General features: G+C 39.1%; 1 protein-coding gene and 1 long non-coding RNA gene across 2 annotated transcripts in view; one reads left to right on the top strand and one right to left on the bottom strand.

Moving 5' to 3' along the window:
• Positions 1–7,869, bottom strand: part of LOC105455896 — a 94,336-nt gene extending 86,467 nt beyond the window's left edge. The window contains exons 1-2 of the long non-coding RNA XR_975174.1: positions 7,591–7,869; positions 2,944–3,111 (exon numbers count right to left, since the gene is read on the bottom strand). This is a non-coding gene — a long non-coding RNA (uncharacterized LOC105455896). The remainder of the gene's footprint in view (positions 1–2,943; positions 3,112–7,590) is intronic.
• Positions 7,870–8,025: 156 nt separating this feature from the next.
• LOC105455898 (putative E3 ubiquitin-protein ligase UNKL) overlaps positions 8,026–19,990 on the top strand; it is a 32,167-nt gene continuing 20,202 nt past the window's right edge. Inside the window, exon 1 of the mRNA XM_011699599.1 lies at positions 8,026–8,931. Coding sequence (XP_011697901.1) covers positions 8,872–8,931 — 60 coding nt within the window. The 5' untranslated portion in view covers positions 8,026–8,871. The remainder of the gene's footprint in view (positions 8,932–19,990) is intronic.

The raw sequence follows: 19,990 nt of genomic DNA on the forward strand, positions 1-19,990 counted from the left end.
GTGTGTGCACTTTGTATCCATTATTATATCCGCTTTTCCATTCTACTGTGCTCTTTTACTGCATTAATTTGCATCAATTAAACTATAAAAATGTGTCATATCCTAGATTTCAAATCACATTTAATGGTTTTTTCTGACATTCTGACACGTGCAATTCATCATAATAGAACCAAAGTACAAAGTATAAGAATAAGAAAAACAACAGTATCTATGTAGATACGTGTGTTTTTGTTGCTCAAAATTCTATTCGAACCGGAAGAAGTTGACATTCCGAAAATTATTTGTAATAAATACGAGGATATCTGAACTGCAAAGCCTTGAAACTTTAGCCTTCATTTCAAACGACAAAAAATTCAACAAAAAATCTTACGGTTTGGATTTTCGAATATCTGCACTGGGACTATCTAAATCACGGATACATGAAAAAAACGTTTCCCCGAAATCGTTTGCCTGAATCTAATCATGTTTTAGCTTCAACTTTTAGAAATTCTTTACAAATGCAATAGTGTCAGAAATAATCATCATCTATTGTATCATTTTTTTCTTCCATGTTTGATTCAAATTTAATTTAATTACTCGTTAAATTATTATATTATTTGACTAATATTATATTTCTCTAATTCTTATTTCTACTTAATTTCCATGATTATCACGATATTTATGAGTCTTGCTTGCTTTAACCTTTCGTAAGACTATCTATTGTCATATTGGGTCACCATGATAAATACTTCGTTAAAATAGGCCTTCCTCTAACAATAAGATGCACGCACGTTTCATGAACAAAAGTCAATAGGCGTGACGATTCGTGCAGTGTACTGGATAGGAAGAAAACTTGCGACTGCGTACGACTTGGCTCGTGCTGCGTTTGCGTGCTGCTACGATAGGCGGCCTCTCCGCGAGTACGAAACCATTGTCGCCGTCGCCGGTAGGAAAACGAGAGAGTCACGCGTGTGCGTATACCCCGCCGATATAAGTGCCGTTCATTAGTTGCCACAGCTCAAAGTGCAATGACTTTTAAAGACTCATACGATACCTCATGCCGATCATTCGTTGCAACGATATAATAATAGCGCCCTTCCGAACGTTGTAAAAAATCTGGCGATTATCGCCGATAGTTGTATATTTTATCTCATTGTAGAATAATAAAGTTTCCTCGCGTTAAAACGTGAAATAATAATTTTTCCTTAGGGAAGAACTTATAGGTCCCGCAAAATTACCATGAGAAAAAAATCATTTCTTTAAAATTTCAATTACTGTTGATAATTCTAAATTATTAATATTAAGAATAGGGAAGAGAGAGAGAGAGCGAGAGAGAGAGAGAGAGAGAGAGAGAGAGCACTATTGCCTTATCAAAATCGCGCGCGATTGTAGTGGAAAACTAGCCACGTTGTGGATCGGTGGAATAGAATAATGGCAACTTACTCCTGGCCAACATTACTGTTGCACGCGGTCATTAACCCATTGGCATCAATGAGCGGAATAATCCGCGCTCGCGAGTCGGTCCGTGCCATCAAAACGCATTATTCCGGACGAAACCATTTTGGCCGTTGCAAACAAATTGTTTCTAATACGTAATAATCGTTCCTAATTCTTGCATAAATTAAATAAGACTATCGTGAATATACATGGAGTATGTATTATTAATTGATTTTTACAAAGGTATTCCTGCAGCAATTGATTTAAATTATTCCTCATATTTTATTTTTTTAATAACATCGATGAAAACGCGAAAGTTTCATGTACCAACTGTCATATTGTATCTGGAAGATATCTCGAATATTATCAAACGTATGATTGTAAACTGAGATTCCCAGGTGCAACTGTATGTATAAGAGAAATTATAGCGATTTATGCAACGCTCACGGTTGTCGTTAATTTAAGATTAATGCGAAATGTGAAAGTTTCGATCGGAGTGGCGCCTGGCCACGGAAATGCTGGAGAATAAGAAAGTAAGAGCGTAAACCACAGCGTACGTAAGCACTTTATGTATACGCACAATACGCGCCATTACTGACCGTGGACGGCGCGTGAGCGCGTGCTATGTACTATGTAAACTAAGCAAATTATGTAAAAATGTAAAAATTACTATGTAAAGAATATGCCACAAAGACAAGTAATGACAAATGTCTCAAAAAAGTGTGTCAAGCGGTACCATTAAACTTACGCGCGATGTACAGATAAATGTTATTGGTTTGCTCGTCATTCTGCATAATTCTCAGTTTCCCCAGTTTACCAATACTATCGTGACATTAATGCTATGTATTGTGCAACTAAAAATATACTATTTCTATGTATATTTCCTACCTTTATGAATAAAGTAATTTTATTATAGTCATTAATTATTAAATTTTTTAAAAAAAGTAACAATATAGTTGTAATCTTTTATTAGATTTACTTTTTAGTCGAATTACTACTTAGCATTACTTGCTAATGTTTAAAAGCATTTTAATTATAGAGAAGTATCTTTTAAATTTTCACTTTTTGTGCCTTTACTATTGATATTTTCAATAATATCATTATTCAAACGCTATGATAGATTTATTTAGTATAATAATTAATTATATTAGTCCCATATTTTAGAGAATTCTAATTCTTCACGCTTAAAAAGCCAACTAAGATAACTCAAACATAAGCTGATTAAAAGAGAGAATAGAAATGCAGATGAAAAGAGAATAGATGTATAATACAAATTAAAAAAATATAGATATTAGCTTGGTTATTCCAATTCTATTGCCGAGAAGGAGTGTCGCGTGTGTTTCTTTGCAAGTGGAGCTGCACAGGGTACCGTCCACAGCGTGGGAGAAGCAACCACAAATGCGCGCCAATAACGACGACTTTTTCGCAAAACGGACTCTGGCAGAGCTACCTTAAGCCGGTATTACATGAGCCGTCTTTCTGCTCGGTCCGGTTTAGCCGCGTGCATTTACCCGTGTCGTTACATACCTGCTTTCCTGCCTGCCGTTGCCTTGGCCTTTGCGATTCTCGGAACGATTTCTGCTCCGATCTATCGATCTGAGATCTACGCAGGTACCTGTGTGCACGACGCAGAGACGCCAGAGGTATCAGCCGGAGGGTATGCTTAAGAGGGTACTTTAGCTGAAGGCTCTTTACCTGAAAAATGAACCATATTTGGATAATGTAAGATTGAGTGATTCTTAAGTTGCCTGCTTATGAAGCCCGCGTTAATTATAGCGTGAATCATGTGCCGTTCGTGGTGCATAATAAAGAAAATCTGACACGGGATGACGCAATGCCGATAAGATTTTCGATACCCGATAAATATCATATCTTCAATCACGCGAATGACTCAGACATTTATAGTTGTTGAGTTAATAAATCTTTTGACACCTCGCACCCACGCCTACATCGTGATGTGTAATAGGCTGCAATATGATGCGCAGGATCAGCGCTGATTAATGCCGCGGCTAGAACGCAGACTTCTTCTCTCGTTCGCCCTGTGACATTTTCATCGTGACATTTCACTTCGCGATTCTCTAATTACATAACTTGAGCGTACGAATTTTTATCGCGGCTTTCCTGTATAGGTATATCCCACGTTCCTCGTGCTTCGTCTCGACGAAGAAGAAGAGAAAAATCGTTTGTTGAGTCATTACGCCATGTGACATTTTCAATAGTATCGTTTTTCTCCATATTTTACATAATCCTACGTGTGTGTGCAATATTTTATCTCATGCGAATAATTGAGTGATGAAATAATCGAATCATTAATTTATATTGTACGAAAATGCATCACTCAAAAATATGTTGCAAAATCTACGAAAGTTTTATATTAGGTTTTCTAAACTGCAGCAATCGTAAAATTTTTTCTTCCGTCCAAACCGTTCCGTTATTTCAAGAACGGTCGAAGGAAAACCCGAAGAAGCCTGATCGGTACTTTTTTTTTCAGGAATTATAAGAAACAGAAGAAACCGCTCGGACAATGAAACCGCAGTGTAGATTTCTAATATTAAACACTACTGATTAAACATTTATATACCGTAAATACCTGATGTTAAACGTATTGCGCATAATTATCGATTCTGACTCACAACTATGACGTGCGTTCGACAAAATGACGTTGTCGAAAATTCGCAGTGACGTAAAAGTTCGAACGACGTTGTACTTTCGAATGCGTCATCATTGCATTCGCGCAGATGCAAGTGACGTCAACAACGTAAGAAAATGAACAAAGAGAAAGAACGAAACGTTTTGACGCGGTTTTAAAAAAAGATCCACATCACGAAAAAATCTATGACGTCACGATACTCGGCGTGTGACATTTCCAGCGTGCCTACTCTGCTCTTTATCGTAATTATCTCTGCTTTGTATCTTCCTTTCCTTTGTCCAAAGCATTCGGTATAGCAACGATGTATTCCATTAAACGTCTTATTTATTATTATTATTATTATTAATGTTTGTAATGAAAAATGCTGTCAAATTTTTAATCGAATTGAAGGAAAGAGTCCATCAAGTTCGAACCAGATTGCTCGCCAGATTGCACAACGTCGAACAAAATTGAATACGACTGTTTTTCGTTGCCTGTTTCTCCTCGCCCTCTTCTTTCCACTGAGACATTACGGACGTGCAAGAGACGCGAAAGTTGCAAGAAAGAACCCTTGGCTAGGCGCAACCTCGCTCTGCGCAACACATGTTACATCCGCGCGCTTTTCACGTGCTCTCCCGCAATAATGGATATACATACGTCACGCACGTGACGGACACTATCCAATTCCTCTTATTTTTCTCTATTCTTTGTATTGTACATCCGCAAACGGAAAAGTTACAACTAATATTTTCTCTCTTCGACGGCTCTCTTGGAATGTATCAAAGTCGCGAGACTGTCATAAGTCTTTCATACGCGAATAATAAAATTTTTTACACTCTCCTTACATTTTTTTTTATTTTGCACTTTATACTGCACAAAGAACTGTAAGTTGCAGACAAGAAAAGAAATACCTATTCTTTTACGATTCTGTTAGTTTGTCCCGCAGTCGCTAGTTTACCTGATGCGAGTTACCTTCAACGGTCGTATTCTCTCTGTTTATTATCTAAGACGCATATATCTTCGCTTACGTCATTAATGTACAACAAATAAAATATATAAATATTATTATGTACAATTATTATTTTATTACAATGACGTTATAGTCCTTATTTTTCATTCTCTTATATCGTCCTACTATTAAAATTTTGAAAAGGAATTCAAGTATTTAAGTATCTAATGTATGAATTCAAAAGTTTGTTAAGAATTAATATATGTAAAATACTTATTCCCTTAAAAATTCCATATGCACAAAAATATGTGTAATAATATAAAATCGTCTACAATTTTTAACATTTATACAAAATATAATCCTTTAACATTTTCGAATTATTCAAATAGAAAATATAATTACTTTTATTGAAGTACGAAAATTGATAAATTTTATAAAAAAGGGAAATAACGATAAAATTAGAAAACTAATAATGAAAAAAAATATTGTACAAATTATCGATTAATTTGAAAATTCCACACTCAATCATACATGCGTTATAAATTTATCGCAGAAACGGAAGTGCAGGAACTTTTTCTCTCTTTCTCACTCACTCTCTCTCTCTCTCTCTCTCTCTCTCTTTCTCTTTCTCTTTCATTTTCACGCACACACCCTTCACAAAGAGCCCGCATATCCCAGTCTGATATCTCTGAATATAGTCCGGCCACCATGACGGAAACTGACTCCCATTAGCCGTTATATTTAGTGGCATGAGAATCTGTTCGGGGTTGAAAACACCTCCCCATGGGACAGCTCACCCTCATAGGCCCGTATGTTGCAGCGCGTACTATGACACTCCCTAATTTGACAGGATCGAATTAGACTCCTGGCGTACGGTCGATCTATAATAATAAAGTGTGTCTTTCCGCGTGATTGACATATCTATTGGTATCGTAAACTCGTTATCACACATTAAGCTTCCGAAAGAAATTTTCGGAAAGGAAAAAAAATCAGCATCAACAACATTAATTTAATCGGCAACGTGCCGATTAAAACGATATTACACTACAAATTTCTTTTCTTCGTTGGATAAAAAGATTTTGTTAATCTTGAAAGTAATAATTGATTTAAGCGATTAAGAAGCAAGATAGCTTTCCCCAATAAATCATTCTTTCTTTTATCTAAGGAGATCGATATATTTTTTATCGCTTTTTTATTTACTATGAAAGAGACCTTTTCTATTCTTCAAGCACAATTTTAATCAGCATTTGACATTGCGCCGCTGCGAAACCAGCGGGAGTCTCACTTCCTACTCACGCGACCTCGCGGCGATCGCGAACTTCCGGCTTTCCCTTCGCGAAATGTCACTTCCTTCTTCGATTAATGCCGTTGTTGGTATACGTGCGAAATTCTGTAAAAACGTTTGTTCCTGCTTTGCGCGCGTAGCTAAGAAAGAAACAGCGGATTATAACTAACTCAACCAGTGACATTCTTCCTAAACCGACAGGCACGTATCTCGTTACACGTATTTCTATATATAATTAAAACGTTGAAAATTATATAAACTGATAACAGAATTCGGTCAATTTAACGTAAATCCTATTTAACGTATCCTATTTTTGACGAAACGATTTTTATTTTTAATTATTTTTGCATTTTAGAAAGAATTTCTTTCGTATTGATGTATAAATAATTAACGTAATAAATAAAAATTTGAAATCTGTTTAGCAGGAAAGAAATTAAAACAAATTTATACATCGCGATACTTCATTTGTAAGACCGCAGTATTTAATTATTTACAATTAAACTAATTTAGATACGACAACCATATTTCACCCGATAATAAATCGATCGTTATAAAATTAGGGACAATTGTTGCTGGCAACGTAATTTACGTTTGTGGTCATAAAATCGTAACGACAATTGGCAACAAAAAATTATAACGAACATAGACAGTTACTGCTTAGAATCTGCGGTCTACGTCGCAGGTGAATAGAAGCTGAATTTCATTCATGCCGCCGTTTGACCGCTGGAATGCGCTCGAGTTGTCGAGCGGTTGAGAGAGTCGTATCTAGAATATATAGTTTTGCATTCTCAGTAATAGAGAAAGAAAAAACAACACACTGCAGCGTTACCAATAACACTGCATTGAACTTGGATCTATTCTTCCGCTGCGTTTTCATAGTAACGACTAAATAATGACGAATGTGAAATCGAGGAATGTTAGCATCTCGATTTACAAAAACAAATTCAAATAAATCAAATTTTAATAAACAAATATGCTTTTTCTTGAAGCGGGTTTCATATTATTTTTGTTATTTTTCTTTTAAATGCTTGCTACGTTCGTTTGCAATTTGTTACATAAATCCGTTACAGGATTCTTGTAAAGCCAGCCCTTTTACAGAAGAATCTAACCTTTCTGTGAAACGTTTTTACAGCGGGATTGTTGGAATCTCAAGAAAAAGTTGTTAGGCTGTTTGTGACGCCTCATTATGCTATTATGATCCTATTATCGTTTCTATAGAAAGGCTGGCGTAATTCGCTCTTACCCATTTTTACCCACTGATCGACATGCAGAAAACAATCGGCAATATTCGAAGTGACTCGAAGTACTAACTTGTGAGGGAGACGCTTTACTCCATGAGAGACGCGGCCTCGTCGTCCATCGCGTATTTTGCGCGAGGCCGCATTATCGCATCCCGGCGCGCGATCGCAGCCTCGGATCGGATTAAAACGAGCACCCCTCGCCTCGGAGGGATGCGACCCCGAATCTCGTCCAATAAGGGAGCCCGGGCGGCCGGGATTGGAGAGCCGAGAGAAAGAGGCACGGAACGGTGGATGGAATTGTACGGACAATTGAGGGCCGACATGCCGACACAGAGAGCCAACTTCACGTGAGTCCGTCCGTGCCGTCGCGACGCGCGATTGCCACGTCGGAGCGGTCGCCCCCCCTCCCCACCACCACCACGTGACGCGCGGGACGGCGCGCGATTGGCCGGCGCGTCGGTACCGCAGAGTAACCCCGGCCTGCATGTCCTCCCGCGGAGCACAAGCTACAACTTTCAGTCGGCAGCGCTCTCAGTCAGCTTTGGGAGGCTCTGCTTTAAACGTTGTTGAAACACGGTGGTATATTACCGGACACACGCAAACCCCGGTAAGATCTTTTCCCCTCTCCGTAAGACGGGTAAACGCACACCATTCGGGCGAAGTCGACGAACGAAAGTGCCAAGTTCAAGTTCGTTAAACGTTCGTTAAGATCGATAAAAAGAGAGAGAAGAGTTTGCCGATCTTACGCGCACCGACGATCGACGATCGACGACGACGACGACGACGGGCTGTATACTCGATAGTACGTGAGGAGACAAGTTATCGCTGTCGCAAAGTCGATCCAGAGAGAGAGAGATAGATAAAGAAGAGGCCAAAAGAGCCAGTCGATCCGTACCAGGAAGCACGAATCCGAGAAGTAAACGTTCTCCGTATTCGCGCGCGTCCGCTCGCCTGCCCGCCCGCCCGCTCGTTCCTGTTGGCTGTTTTTATTATTAACGTTATTCTCCGAGACACACGTGTCGATCGGGGCACGTACTGTTTATTTACGCGCGGGTGCTTCCGATGCGAGCTACGGCAGCGGCGGCGGCATCGGCATCGCATAACGACGCATACGGTCGTAGTGGCAGTTTTATTGTGTTCTGAAGAAAGTTTTTCATCCTCCCTCCCCAACCCCCTCTCTCCCCCGCTCACCGCCAACGCGCGACTTCTTCACCACCAACGCTGCGTCACACTTCATTTTTCGCGCTGCGCGGGACGAGAGGCGAAAGGAGGGGAAAGAAAAAGGATCGGAGGGAAGGCGAACAACGGTCGTCAAGATACAAAGTGTGTTTTTGTGCGACACCCGAAGAACATGTCGACTGCCGTCATGAGTAATACGTCCATGTTCGAGTGCGGCGAGCATCTTTTTAAGGTAAGATTCGATCGATTTTCACCTGTCGTCGTCGCGTATATTTAATTTTTAAGTTATTCATAAGTTCACGCACGCGGAGCGAAGTCGTGCCACACGATTGTGTTGCTGAAGTTCCCCGTTCGAATCCCGAATCATTAGAATTTTCGCCGATAAATCGTATCGATGAACAAATATCATTTTTGCCGACATTACTTGGAAAAGCAACTAACGTTGTTATTTAGAGAGAAGGCATGTTTGTCGCATGTAGAAAACGCGAGAAACACAAAGGACAGGGACAATAAAGATATATTCCGCCACGCTCGAATCTCGTATTGTTAAAGTAAACGAACAATCTTAACCTTCGAAGGATATTTTGCAATGGGTGTAACTGTACGGGACTCCCTGCCTAACTTTTTTTTCTGAAATTTTCTTTGATCTATCGACGTTCCGCTTTTGTGTGCTTTTCCCTTGAAAACCGATTTACAATCGGATAATATCTCCACAGGTAGACATTTCTACTCCGGCAGGTAGAGCGAGCAACAAATGCGAATTTGAGCGTTCGCTCGCGTTCTCGATCCGATTGGTTCGTGCAAAGAGCAAAGCTCTGACATACAAAAAAAAGTGTTGCTAATCGAATAAACTTTATTTCTCGCGTTCGTTTATTCACGCGTATATTCACCTTGGAGAGAAAGAGGCGGAAAAAGAGCCACGGTTCGGCTTTGTTCTGCGATTTAGAAATCATACAAAGTTATAGAATATTCATAATAGGATTTCGAAGTGGTGGCTTTTTCGACTCTATGGCCAACAATATTTGAGGATTAAATTCGTTTCTTCTGACGAAATTTGGAAAAAATTTTGAATTTACCAAATACCTTGTACGTCTACAAAATTCTCGCAAGTTCTCCGTTCTTCTCTCGTGTTCTCTTCGTATGAGATCGAAGGGCCTGACATACACATACACGCACGCACGCACGCACATACACACATATTCATCTCCCCGCACGCGTATAATTACTAAACCGCATCGGTCTGTCGTTTTTTTTAGCGCTTTATTTTTCCTAGAAATTATTTTACGCGATAGAGATCGAAGATAACGTGGTGCCGCCGGGTGGATATTAAATAAAATCCTCGATCGTATCGTTTCGGGACGGTCTTCCGCGCTGGGCGATCGAAATCTCGTATCCACGGTTGCATCGTCAGGCGTCATTCGCGTTTCACGATCCTACCGAGGAAGGCGATCGGCGATCGCGACACGCGTGAATCAAGAAAGATCTCGCGCGACACACGCGGGAACGAGCCCGCGCTGTAAAGTAACGCGAGATAGCCGTAGGCATACGAGCGGGGAAAAATATCGGGCAACACCGGCGGCGCGGCGAGTGGATCGAGAGTGGAGAACCCTAGTGCACTAACACTCGTTCACGTTTATGTGGCTCTAATGGCGCTACGTCTATTACAGCAAGAAAATATCGACACATTTAGAAAGCGAAAGAAATTTTCTCCGAGATAGCGGCAAGGTGTATCGAGATTTGAAACGCGGCGTTTATCGATCCCAGACATTTCTTGATGTTTATTACACACACACACACGCACGTACACGCACGCACGCACACGCGCGCGTATAGACACGTATGTGTATGTATAAATAACTATGTACTTGTATCGTTATTTATTCTCGTGATATCGTCCGATCGTGATATCTTGCGACACGTCACCGTATGTACAGTCGACAATTGTAGAATATTATCAGTTGTGAGAAAAACATCGAAGTACCTTGATAAGAAAGACCTTGTAGGAGATAATTTACAAATTTCTAAATTAGAGAGACCACAGTTGCTTAATCACAAATATATACCTGAGTGTCTTATCGAAGCTGAAAATCGTTATCGTAATTGTTTTATAAATTAAACAGACGATAGACTTTTAATTACAATATATTCCTGTAAAATCTATTGTATTAAAATGCTCGCTTATCAAGTCTGTTACTATTATCTTGTCAGATGTTTATCAATTGTTTGGTTATTATCTTGCTAGATGCATAATCTGGAAATATCATTTTTCAACCGATATACATATCGATCATTATCTTGATTCAAATGGGACCAAATGTAATGATGCGATACGATACCAGCGGTATTTTCGAAGCTTTTCTTTATCGGTTAAAGTGCTTTCGGATGATATGGGGAATGATTATATCGAGCCTCCATGAGATCATTCTTAATTAGAGAGGAACAGTTTAACATTTCTGACAAAGACAGTTTACGCGCTCGATTCTTGAATTTCTGTTTCCAATGCATGCGTGATTCAATTCTCGGACTTGATTGGCGGAGTTCACGAAAATCGGCCTACGTTAATAAACCAGTAGCTCAGCGAGATCGACATGAAATCGGTAGTCGAATGTATTTAATATAATAATCGCTGCTAGTCACGCGCCCTATTCTCCGTTTCGCGTCGATAGGTCGAAAGGCCTTCATCATTCGGACGGGCGGTCGCGCGTTCTCGCACGACGTAAATAAAAGGCCGCGTCGCGAGCCGAGCCGGAGACTCTCACCTTAGAGAGAACTAGGCACAACACTCTCTTTGGTTTCTCCTCCGACGAGTGAGTTTCTCTGTGTGACGCGAGTCAAGCCTCTCTTCGAGTCTCACGACGGACGCTCGTGATTTTAAGAGAAAATGTGGAATATAGGAGCTGATTTTCAATTTTTAATTGCTCCGACATATGTCGACACAGTATTGTTACAAATCCGAAAACAGGAAGATATCGGTTGGTTTGTCGGCGCGAAAATTCCGAATAACAAGATGATTCCACGACAATCCAAATACTGCTATGTTTTAAATATTTATATTTTTATATCGTTAGTTTATCTGCGTCAGAAGCGTGTGAATATATTCGTGGATTAACAATAAATAATAAATCTCAGAAGATTCCTTTAAACACGCTAAAACACATTTATGCAAAATATATATTTTAAAATCCAGCATAAAAAGAGCATTGACTCAACGTCTGAAGTCTAAAGAGCTGTTACTTTTCTATAATGAATTCCTTTTGTTATGAAGGAAGTTTGACTTAACGGAAGTCATTGTGTCGAGTTTCCGTTCTCTGATTAGAAATGCATAACTTATGGTACATACAACTTGACACGTGTCTTATGGCGCTCCGTTAAATTTATTAAATTACGATAATGCATTACAATTCGTTGAGTCTTCAAGTTAATTTATTGCATGTAATTTGTATTATTTGTTTATGTAAAGTTTTTTCGAAATTTAAAATTAATAACTGTCGCATATTAATTATTATTTAAAAGCATTAATTAATTACCTAAAAGAGGGACTCTGAGTGCCGAAAAAGAGGAGCAAGGTATAGGAAACAAATATAACGCAAATTGTGGCAAATGGTACACATTGAAATACGCTTATATAGGTAATACAAAGTATATATAAAGTAATAATTGCAGATCAAGAAATCACTTTCTAAATTTTCTGGAGTAACTTTTCACTCTTTTGGAGTGAGATTCACTCCAGAAAATTTAGAGAGCAACATTTATTAATATTTGATAATCTTTTTTTCTACCGCTATTTCTGGAGGAATAATTTACAAAGCAGTGGTGTCTGTTCTCTCTTAGAGAGGATTATTATTTTAATTATATCTTATTGCATCTCGACTCCTCTCGCGAGGAGATGAGATCGGCAACGCACGTGTCGCACAGCGAGAATTCGCGCGCTTATTCTCCACGCGCGGAATCGGCGCTGGTACTCGGTGGTACCGCTTACGCGCGCGAGTGTATTGGTGCGTGTTGAATTAACAAATGCATTCTCTCTCTGTCGCGCTCTCGCGCGGGTTCCGTTCTTACCTCACACTCCCGATTGCACCGTCGTGCAACACGACAGAGACAGAAAGCCGTATTTATTATGCGTCCCGGCGCAGTGTTCCCCTCGAGCGCTCTGACAAAACATGTGAATATTTACTCGGAAAAACTCGCGTGTACATTAACAGCGACGAGACATTAAATAAACGAGACTTGGGAGATTCCGGCGGAACAAAGCAAATATCGTCGTTAACGAACAGTATACGCAAGCCGTACTTATTAACCGTAATTTTCACTGATGAAAAGGAAAGAAGTGACGTGGGATGACGCCAGTACGGCGCTATTCTTAATACAATCAAGATTGCTATTCTCTCCCGATACAAACGAAATTTTTTTTCGCAAACCTAATAAGACTTTCTAAATATTTCCTCATTCCGCGTACACGTGTACAGATATTAGGCTTTTAATAAATATCGTTTAGTTTATATGGAATTTATTCAAGGAGAAAGTACGTATTGTTTGTGCCAAACACATACAAGCACACGTGATCATTGCGTTGCATATTGCAAAAGACTTCTCCGTATCTATACGTCATCAAATTCATATTTGCTCTTTTATTTATTCCCCCGAGTTTCACGTGTCATACGGATGACACGATTTGTTTTTATGTGTTTCTGCGTGTGGTTAGTTGCGTATTTACATAGACTTCGCAATGTGACCTCGACAAGATTGCTTCGCTACGAAATGTATACCACAAATCGATTCTGCCGATATCGAATGTGATACGTTCCGATAATTATTAAGACATATTGTAATGACATTAATGATTATCATCGAGTTTCTTTTGACCTGTCCAAAGTCAAGAATTTTTTTATACTAAGACTATGACTTAAGAAGACACGCGATCGTTTTTATACTCGTATTATGATGTTGCCGAACGATAAATATCGTTCCGGTTTATACATAATAGAATATATCGATTTTATTTATTTATAGCGAAAATGATGTAATTTATTGTAATGTATCAAAATTGAATAGGCAGAGACACGGTAAATGGAACGAGTAAAAAGGAATTTTAAATTGTTGCTACATATATCATTTAATGATTATTCAATTATCGGACAGTACGACACGTGTTGCGAAAGAAGAATGATTACGATCTCTCCGTAAACATCATTTTCATCCGTTGTTTATCCTTCGCTCGTCCATTACGGAGAATAATACAAGGATACCGCGATTGCTTCATGCAGAAATATATTGCGAAACCGCCTTTTTCCCGGCGTGTGTATCGCCTCGTGCGTTATCGTCGCGTTGTAACGTGCAACTGATACTGATCGAGAGGAGGCTAAGCGAACGAAACTGCGACGACACGATCGACGCCTTTGTTGCCTCTTGTCTTGTGTTCAACGTGTAGGTACGGTACTGTGCAACGCGCGTACAAGAAATCGATTGTTCGCACGAAATCGTATCTGGCTGACGAAACTCTCAATCCCTCGAGGAAGAATCGCGAACCGCTGTTTCTCTCACAGCTTTATTTGCGGTCGGGCGGGCATCATCCCAGTCATTCTCGAACATCTTGCATCAAGTGCGCGAAAAAGAAAAAGGGAAACGGAGATGATCGGGTCCGCGACAATCCCGTCGCGGCGCGCCACCGCGAGGCATTATTTTCTGAAAGCATGCCCATATGTCGTTACGCGTCTCTTCGTCGCGTAATTATGCGCGGCGCGCGAGCGCGCGTGGTATCATGCGATTTCCGGTGCGAGGCTCCGCTACCGCGCGCGAGCTCTGTTGGCTCACTTGTCATTTCCCGTCTTATTATCATGCGTATGCGGTTAAGCGTATACGCAAATTCTGTAAAGGGAAGGAGAGAGGGAAGAAAGAACGGACCGTCTCGGAAATAATTATCGCGCGCGTCGCCACCGCGACGTTGTCGCCGACCTTTGCCAACGGTGGGTGATAGCCTGTGCATAATCTGCGCGAAATCAAATCACGATACTACAAATACGCGAAAATAATATCTCCGTGTTTATTTGCGATAGCGAAAATACGTCACTTAACTAACGTAAGAGATATATAGTTTTTTTTTTTCATGTTCACGATGTCGAGAGAACTTATTTCATCGATATCGCAGTGCTTTCGCAATTACACATACGTATTCACGATACGATCACTTGATATTTGTGCCCTGGGAAATGTTTTTCTGTTTTGAGTCTTGTGATTTCTTTTAATCACAAGATTTGCCATTAACATATATTTCTAGAGAATAATTTTTTCAATCATTTTTTGAATGTTTTTCCTTTTTCCTTTCAATCTTGTATTTCGCTGGCGAACGAGTCTTTCCTTTTCTCCCTTTTGGACGATAACCGCGCGTAACTTTCCTCGGCAATTTCTCCTCAGCTCGATTTCGAAACTCGTTCGATCAGGTGGACTTTCGACTTTCGATATTTTGACGACCACGGACGCAGTCAAAATTAGTCGAGCCTTATGAAATGCGAAAATTTCGATGGGAAAAGCCGACACGTCATGCTCGTTCCATGCACGTATTTCGCTAAAAAATCTGTCTTTATTGTATATTCCAAACGTCACGTATCTGCATTGATTAGCGGATGTTAATTTGGCCTTAATACATCGAATGACATGATGAGTCACTTCGAATTGATTATTATACATACGAAACGATAAACTGCTGTGGAGTTAGGAGTGAAAAATAACACGTAATAATATATACGATTTAAAATTTATAATTTATAATTTAAATTATAAATCGTATATATTATTAAATTATAAATATTAAGTAAATTAGTAAATAAATAGCTCGTGCATTGCGATATGTTAAACAAGTGCCGTACAATTGATGAAACCAACCAGAAAACGTTTTTCGTACGAGACAGACTACCTTTTAAAACACAATAATCAAGTAAATGAATATTTATTGTAAATAATATAAGCAAGCTAATATTTAATGTATAATTATGTTTGTTTCGTTTTCTCGGTCCGGAGCAAAGGCGAAAACAAATTGTAAAACTGCGCGCTTGACTAGATTTTGTGTTTAATATGGGAAATCGATTTTTACAACGTATAAAATCTATAAATATCCCAACTCTTTCAACACCCCCTCTCGCGAAACTGGCTCTCCGCAGCAGAGATACGTACGTGCGCGCGCGATTGCTCCGCAACAGAATCCTTTCGGGATTTTTCTAAAAGCGAAAACCTCGCCCCGAGCATGCAGCGTGCCCGTACATTGGCAGCGGCAACAAAAAGCCGCTCGCCGGTGAACGCGAGCCATGAAGAAGGGGCGTAGGAACCTGTTGCTTCAGGTTTGCCGGTGCTGAAGGAGTGATCGAGAGAATGAAAGGGAGCAGGAGAAGGAAGGAGGGACGCACTCGGGGGACCCCTCTTTGTGCACCGATCTGCCCCTGCTTCTCCTGTACCCGACTCTTGGGCCAAGCATTGGCGTAGCACGTTCTCGGAGCCCCCTCCCCCTCACTCTTTTGTGTTCCCCGGTCTTCCCTACGGCACGACAAATTTTCCCATATTTTTGAAAAGATTCGCTGCACGCCACTACAAAAGGATAACGCGGAGACCCGACCGTTCTTCTGCAACTCGTTGCATCGGTTTCTGGAACTGCTTTTTCGCGAGGTATTGTGAGGCAGGTTCGGCCGGTTTTTACACAGGGATTTTTGTGCGATCCCGATCTTTTAGGCGGTTGAAATGGCCTGTTTTCGTCTGCCACGAACGCTTCTCACGATGCAAAAATGAGCGAGAAATGATGTCAGAGTTCAGACGCGATGTAAGAAGTCCGATAATCATAATGAAAATTGTTGTATAATCGTGACGGATACATAGCGCGATATCGTAAATATTTTAAATTTGGAAGAATAAAGAAATTGTGTGGAATTGTATATTTTAAGGGCAATACTTTGAAATGTGCGTTTTTTTTACGATATTCAAGCAATGATCTATAAATATCACCACTGAAATTTTTTATGTTTTGAAGCAATAATCTATAAAAATTCCTTATGTTTTTTATAAATCTACTTTATATATCAAGTGTATAGATTTAATTTTTTAATCTAATTTTAAAATATGTATCTCTCATTGAAAGTATCTTAAATGAATTTGATTTAATTTAAATAAACATTATTAAAACATTATAAATAATGTTATATATATTACAAATATATGATATATATAAATTATATAATAATGTTTTTCTTTGTGCTTAAGATGTTTGTTATTGCATTTTTTTTTAAAGAAACAATATTACAAAGTGATTTATACTTATCGTCATTTTTCATCGTAAATTTCGTGGATGGCTACGCAAACAGCAACGGGTTCTCTTCACGGTAAAAGCCGGCCCTTTTCCCGTATTCATGAAAAGGGACTGGTGGACACAAAAGGCATAAAGAGGGAAGGACACGAGCCATTTCCGCGCACCTTGCACTTTCCGCGTTAGGATCGCCTTCGTCGATGCTCCTCGAACGTCAGCTTAACCTTTTACGATCTGAGATAGTTTGGAGAAATTACATCATATTGAACGTCCTGTGTTTACATCAATATTGTCATTGTTACGTAACGTTAATGGAGTTTTGCGTCATGTGCAATAACACATTATATAATCGAAAAATATCGAAGACTTGGAGTGAAATAAAGTCAAAGTAATCAATTATTTTAGTGGCAGGACATAAAAAATTTCAAATTTTTCTATTCACAAAGTTGTGATGTTTTGTATAAAATAATTGCATAAATATTATATTTCTTTAAAATAAGAAAAACACAACTTATGTAACTCTGTTGTTTAGCAGTTTATACGGTAAAAATTACGATATTTTTTTGTTTATGAAAGTTTGATATGATGTATATACGATAAGCATAAGCATCAATTATTGAGTATCGAAGGGTTAAAATTCTTCCTCACAAGAGAGAAAGCGAGAGTACCAGGGAACGTCTGTCGACGGCTCTCGATTTCACTTTCACGCTTGATTTACACGATGATTCTTAAAGTTTCCAATCCAAGGCTGTTTCGGCAACCCGTCACGCTCTAAGAAAAATTATGTATCGATTTTTCGCTTTTGTTTCCGCTCACATATAAGGATAAACTGTGAAGTGTGCCGATTATACCTGTTTATATGGTTGTGATGTAACAGCGCAAATAGGAAAAAAAGAAAACCGAACATCAATTAATCATCGAATTATCATCGTCTTGTTATCTGTAATATAATAATAGAAAATTACGCTTTCTATATATTATGTAAAACATGAATGATCTGAAGTAAATTTAGGCCATTGTAGTACGTTATTATATTAAAGTCACGTTGGCTCGAAAGTATATTTAATTAAAATCCATTACTGCCATATGAGATTTGTTTCTTCGATCTTGACGCTGCGATGAATTAAGCTAACCACGTGCGAAAGCTAACAACGCGCGTTTCAATTAATGCTAGAAGAAAGAGATTTCCCTGACTTACAACCGTCATACTTTCTTCTTGATTAAAATTGCTAATTACTAATCGCTGCGTACCGTCCCGTTCCGCGTGCGCTTGTTATATTTTCTTAGAAAACGTCGCGTTTCGTCGGTATGATTTATCTTCTGGTACCACCGGTAGCATTAAGATATCAGCGATAAATCATATGAGGTCCCGACCGCGCGAATATTTACGACTTTTTGCAGTATTAGACTGCGTCGCAGTTACCGTTCACCTGAATTGCTCGTTCAAGCCGCGATCGCCTGTTCCTCGACCAGAAAAACCGCTGAGCAATTTTGGTCATTTGACGAGAGCGTTCATATTTCCTGCTACTGTGTATTTCCTGTCTCCAATTTCGATTTACGAAATGTGTTTTCTTATCTTTCGAAGTATAAAGTGCAGAGATCCGACATTATTTTAAAATTATTTTATAGCGAAAATGAAGTGTGATTCGAGCGGTTAATAATTAATAATTCTAGATTTAGTTTAGCCTATTCGCGAAAAAGAAAAAGTTTGAAATAAACTAAATACTATCGACAAAACAGTTTTAAAACTTGCGGCAGCTCGAAGGAAAAAAAAAGTATTTCGCGTAGTATTTCCACGACTGCTTTTAATGCAAGTTGCGAAAGATAAGACGAGAGATAACACCGTGCTCTATAAGAACGTGTTCATTCATTGATCAGTCGTTACGGAAGGCTATCGCACGGTGCATGTTTACGATGCACCAGTAGCATTCGAGCGTGGAATTGAAGCATTTGTAAATTAGACGGGCCAGTGAGATCGCAATTTTGTTTTTGAAAAACTGATAAGATATAGCCGAGTGAGCGAAACGTGTTTGGGCAAAACCAGATAAGTCGATTAAACTTGCAGTCTACGCTCTGCGTATCCTCACACGCAAGTAGTGTCCGCGCGACTTGATTTACGTACAAATAAAAAAAAAAGGGGGATGCATTTCCTTTCACGAGCACAAGGCAAAGATTAAGTCCCGATTATCGCGGTCAAAGCGCCATTAATTCCGCGCCGGTAATAAAGAGCGAAATAATACACACGCTTTAATATGAAACGGAAATGCATCCATGTATCGCCGCGGGCGAAATAATTGTCTACATTTACCGTTTTGCTTTCGAGATGATCGTACATCGAAACTTATACAGCACCAGATCGCACGTGACTACAATCAGGTATTTTCCACGGCTCGTTCCAATGCCGGAAACGCTGTATTACCGTTAATTCATTCCGTGATACCGGCGATATGCCGACTCGCTTATTTTTCTGTCGCGAACGATCGGAAATAATTGAGACTGCCTTATATGTAAGCTTGGCCATTGCACGTGTGTCAGCATTAAAATTTTTTATCTGCCGAGATTTTTTTTCCTTGGAGAGATGCTAATTGCATTTCACTCGAGGAAATTTTTAAGTAGAATCTCTTACGTAAAATTCATATATAAAAGCTGCGTGAAGTTGGCACCCCTAAGTACAAATTTTGACAAAATCTGTATGGCATTAGATTATCCATTATTTCCTTCATATTTGCCCAATAATAATAATTTTTTATCCACTTTTGGAAAAAATTAAAAAAGAATTTTTTTTAACGTAAGCACCCCTAGGTGCATTTTTTTTTAATTACATACGGGATTCGATTGTCCACAATTTGTCCGCATTTGTCCATCAATAATCGTTTTTTGTCCACCTTGCTACAAAAAATTATAAACAAATAAAAAATTAGAGCAATAATTTTTTTCAAGAGTGGACAAAAAATTATTTTATTGGACAAATATGGACAAATAAGTGGACAATCTAATGCCATATAGA

This window comes from Wasmannia auropunctata, unplaced genomic scaffold (assembly GCF_000956235.1).
Source record: "Wasmannia auropunctata unplaced genomic scaffold, wasmannia.A_1.0 LD335828.1, whole genome shotgun sequence".
Taxonomy (NCBI): Eukaryota; Metazoa; Arthropoda; class Insecta; order Hymenoptera; family Formicidae; genus Wasmannia; species Wasmannia auropunctata.